Genomic DNA, 3,706 nt, shown 5'->3' with positions numbered 1-3,706 from the left:
TGGCAATCTAGAGAGCTGCACCAGGTTACAATCTGATTTGACTTGGATAGATTGCTAGCCACTACACATTCTTTATTTTCTCTCCTTGTTTCTTTCTGTGGAAGAGCGTAGACTCGAAACGTTAAAGACTTTTTCACTTCCCAAGTGTCAAACTAATACATCTGCTTGTTTACACCACCTGTCTTCATCTTTTGTTTTTTTTTTGTGAATTCTCCATATATATATAATATATGAATTCCAAGCTAGTGTGTACCAGGACATAGTAATATTTGGGTTGGTATCTGAGAGCACAGTAAACCCACTGGGAATGAAGGACTACTGGTCTTTGTCAAGGCATCCCTCTAGGAGAAAGCTAACTTGTATCTAAAACCCTGCTACTCTATTGAGCTGGATAGTTTGCACTTTGCTTGTCCCTTGATATTGCTAGTGAAAGCCACTGTGGTGTTGTGCAAGGTGCACTTAACTTAAGACCCTTGCACAGGCATTGCTGACACTACCTCTCCAGGATGGTCATGCTCAGCTAATGAGTAGACAGCCTTCATATATAATATATGTGTGAGTGTATAAATATATATAAAATACTGGAATAATTGTGAGGAGTTTGCTATATTTCTACTCAGTTATTTCATCCAATATATTTTTCATTTGTTAACTACACATTGCAGGTTTTAAAGGAGAATTTGAAAGAAACAATTGAAATTGCCATGCATATGAAGGAGAACTTACCAGAACACTTTAACAATAATAAAGCCACAATTAAAATCACTCTTGATTCTGCCAGGTTAGCACATGAATATTTTTCAATAATTTAAGTGTTCATTTTTTTTTTTTTTTTCTTTGTTTTGAATGTTGTGATAAGTACACCAGCTGTAGTCTTGATACTTATTTTTTTGAAAGCTAACTATGCGTGTGTATGTGTTTGTATGCATATGCACACACACACACACACAATGTGTGCATATTGTTGTGTACATTAACCCTTTAGCATTTAAACCAGCCATATCTGGCCAAAATATTCTACTTGTTTTATGTCCACTTGAGATGATTAATAATTTCATTTCTTTTCCCAAAGATTCTGTATTTGCTGCCTCACTGAGTTTTATCAATCTTTGCCTTTATCAAATTTGCTCTTGTTTCCTAAGTGATTATGATTAGCATCACAGTTTTTCATTTCGGGTTTCTGTCTGTCAGCCACAAGCAGCATTTTCACTTCCAATATCCTCAGTTTGTTAGATGAACTGGCCATGTAGTTTCTTCCTCTTCCAGCTACTTTCCCCTACCGTTTCAGTAATATTTTGGACATTTCTAGCTGCTGATAGTATTCTTTCTTCACTACATACAACATAGTTTTTCAAACCCAACACCACAATACTTGCAGTGGCTTCTGCATTTAGCAATCCCCTACCTCTTTCCTTCCTTTCTTATTTCTTTACTGCCCGCAAGGGGGCTAAACATTGAGGGGACAAACAAGGACAGACAAACGGATTAAATTGATTATATCGACTCCAGTGCGTAACTGGTACTTAATTTATCAACCCCGAAAGGATGAAAGGCAAAGTCGACCTCTGCGGAATTCAAACTCAGAACGTAGCGGCAGACGAAATACCGCTAAGCATTTCGCCCGGCGTGCTAACGTTTCTACCAGCTAGCCGCCTTCCTTTCTTGATAGATAGAGTTTGTCAATATTGCTTTTAGAGTAAAGCATATTGTGAGTAACTTCTTAGTTCTAAGTTCCAAAACACTGTCTTTGTCTGTCTGTCTATCATTTATATTAATTTGTTTTATATGAGCTGTTCTAGGTTTCACTCAGAGCTCAAGTAACAGCAAGTAAACGTCCAACTTGTATGTGAAAGAGGCTACAGTCTGATGACTAAGATTCTGTTTCTGTAATTTTTCAGTTTTGACAGTTTTTCTGAAGGTGTCAACAATACCATGAGAGCAATTATTTTGTAGTTCTGATACATTTGCATTTCTTAATACTTGGCCATATTGTTTTAGATAGCCATTCAGTATTGTCTGCAATACTCTGATGATTACCGATTCAGTTGTTGTTGTTCTTATATGTCACGTTACAAAGACCTTGATTCTAAAGTCCTTATGTTTACTTAATTTTTCAAATGTTTTTACAAAAGTGTTGCAATCTGCTTGGATTGACATATCTATAAGCAGACATGATTAGTCAACAAGATTTTATTATCATTATTATTATGTAAGGTGGTGAGCTGACAGAATTCTTAGCATGTTGGATGAAATGCTTAGTGGTATTTCACCCGTTGCTATGTTGTGAGGTCAACTTTGCCTCTCATCCTTTTGGGGTTGATAAATCAAGTACCAGTTGAGTACTGGGGTTGATGTAATCGACTATCCTCCTCCCCCAAATTTCAGGTCTTGTGCCTATAATAGAAAAGATTATTATTATTATTATCATCATTATTATTATTTTTATTGTTATCATCATATAAGGTGGCAAACTGCCAGAATTGTTAGCATGCCTGACGAAATGCTTAGTGGTATATCGCCTGTCACTGCATTCTGAGTTCAAATTCCATTGAGGTCAACCTTGCCTTTCATCCTTTCAAGTTCGATAAATTAAGTACCAGTGAAACACTGGGGTCGATGTAATCGACTAGTCCCCTCCCCCACCAAATTTCAGGCCTTGTGCCTGTAGTAGAAAGGATTATAATTATTATTATTATTATTATCATTATTTATTATTTATTTATTGCCAGTGTTTCCGAAACGAATTCTGCCTGTAACTTAAAGGAGAACACAAAAAAGAAGGTAAACCTGTCTCCAGCAGAAGTTCCTCAAAAAATCACAGAAAACAAGAACCTGTTGGAGAAGGAAGTAAAATATATTGAGTTCCTCACTGTGCCACAGTTTGATTCCATTCCAAAATATATGAAGGGCCGAATTACATACAAGCTGGTTAACAATGTCATTGAGGAACTGACCAAATGCTTTGAAGCTAAGTACAGCATAATGTCTCTCAAGAGGAAAGCTGTTCCAGAGAAGAAGAAGCATATATATGAAATGTATAAAGCTCAAGAGACTGCTGATACTGAAGGTTAGACACTTAATTTCTCTCTTTATGCATTCATGCGCCTTTTGTGTGTATGAATGATTCCTCCTTTCTCACCATTATTTTCTTCTTTCATTGTTTCTGTTTTTGTTTTTCTTTGTTTTTTTCATACATTTTTCTTGAATTCTTTGTAATTTTACATTCATTTTTCTGGTTTTCCTCCATCTTTTTACCCGTCTATTTTTCATTGTTCTTCCCCCACTTCTCTCTCTCTCTCTCTCTCTCTCTCTTCATCATACACTCCTGACAATATGTTGTGGGTGTATGGTTAAGAAGCTTGCTTCCCAATCATGTCATCATGAGTTCAATCCTGCTGCATGGCACCATAGCTAAATTTCTTCTATCATCGGACTGGCTCATGTGCGGGTGACACATGAAATTTTTCGAGCGAGATCATTGCCAGTGCCCCTGGACTGGCTCATGTGCAGGCGACACATGAAATGCACCATTTTGGGCGTGACCATTGCCAGTGCCGTCTGGCTGGCATTTGTGGGATTTTCGATCGAGATCGTTGCCAGTGCCCCTGGACTGGCTCTTGTGCGGGTGACACATGAAATTTTTCGAGCGAGACCGTTGCCAGTGCCCCTGGACTGGCTCATGTGCGGGTGACACATGAAATTTTTC

General features: G+C 37.7%; 1 protein-coding gene across 1 annotated transcript in view; it reads left to right on the top strand.

Moving 5' to 3' along the window:
* The window catches only part of LOC106876170 (spindle and kinetochore-associated protein 1), a 13,794-nt gene that overhangs the window by 5,727 nt on the left and 4,361 nt on the right, over positions 1 to 3,706 (top strand). Inside the window, exons 3-4 of the mRNA XM_014924603.2 lie at positions 666 to 781; positions 2,730 to 3,067. Of these exons, the coding sequence (XP_014780089.1) occupies positions 666 to 781; positions 2,730 to 3,067 (454 nt within the window). The remainder of the gene's footprint in view (positions 1 to 665; positions 782 to 2,729; positions 3,068 to 3,706) is intronic.

The sequence above is a fragment of the Octopus bimaculoides genome, chromosome 8 (assembly GCF_001194135.2).
Source record: "Octopus bimaculoides isolate UCB-OBI-ISO-001 chromosome 8, ASM119413v2, whole genome shotgun sequence".
Taxonomy (NCBI): domain Eukaryota; kingdom Metazoa; phylum Mollusca; class Cephalopoda; order Octopoda; family Octopodidae; genus Octopus; species Octopus bimaculoides.
Note: the sequence above shows the minus strand (reverse complement) of the source record. Positions and strands in the feature narration are given on the sequence as shown.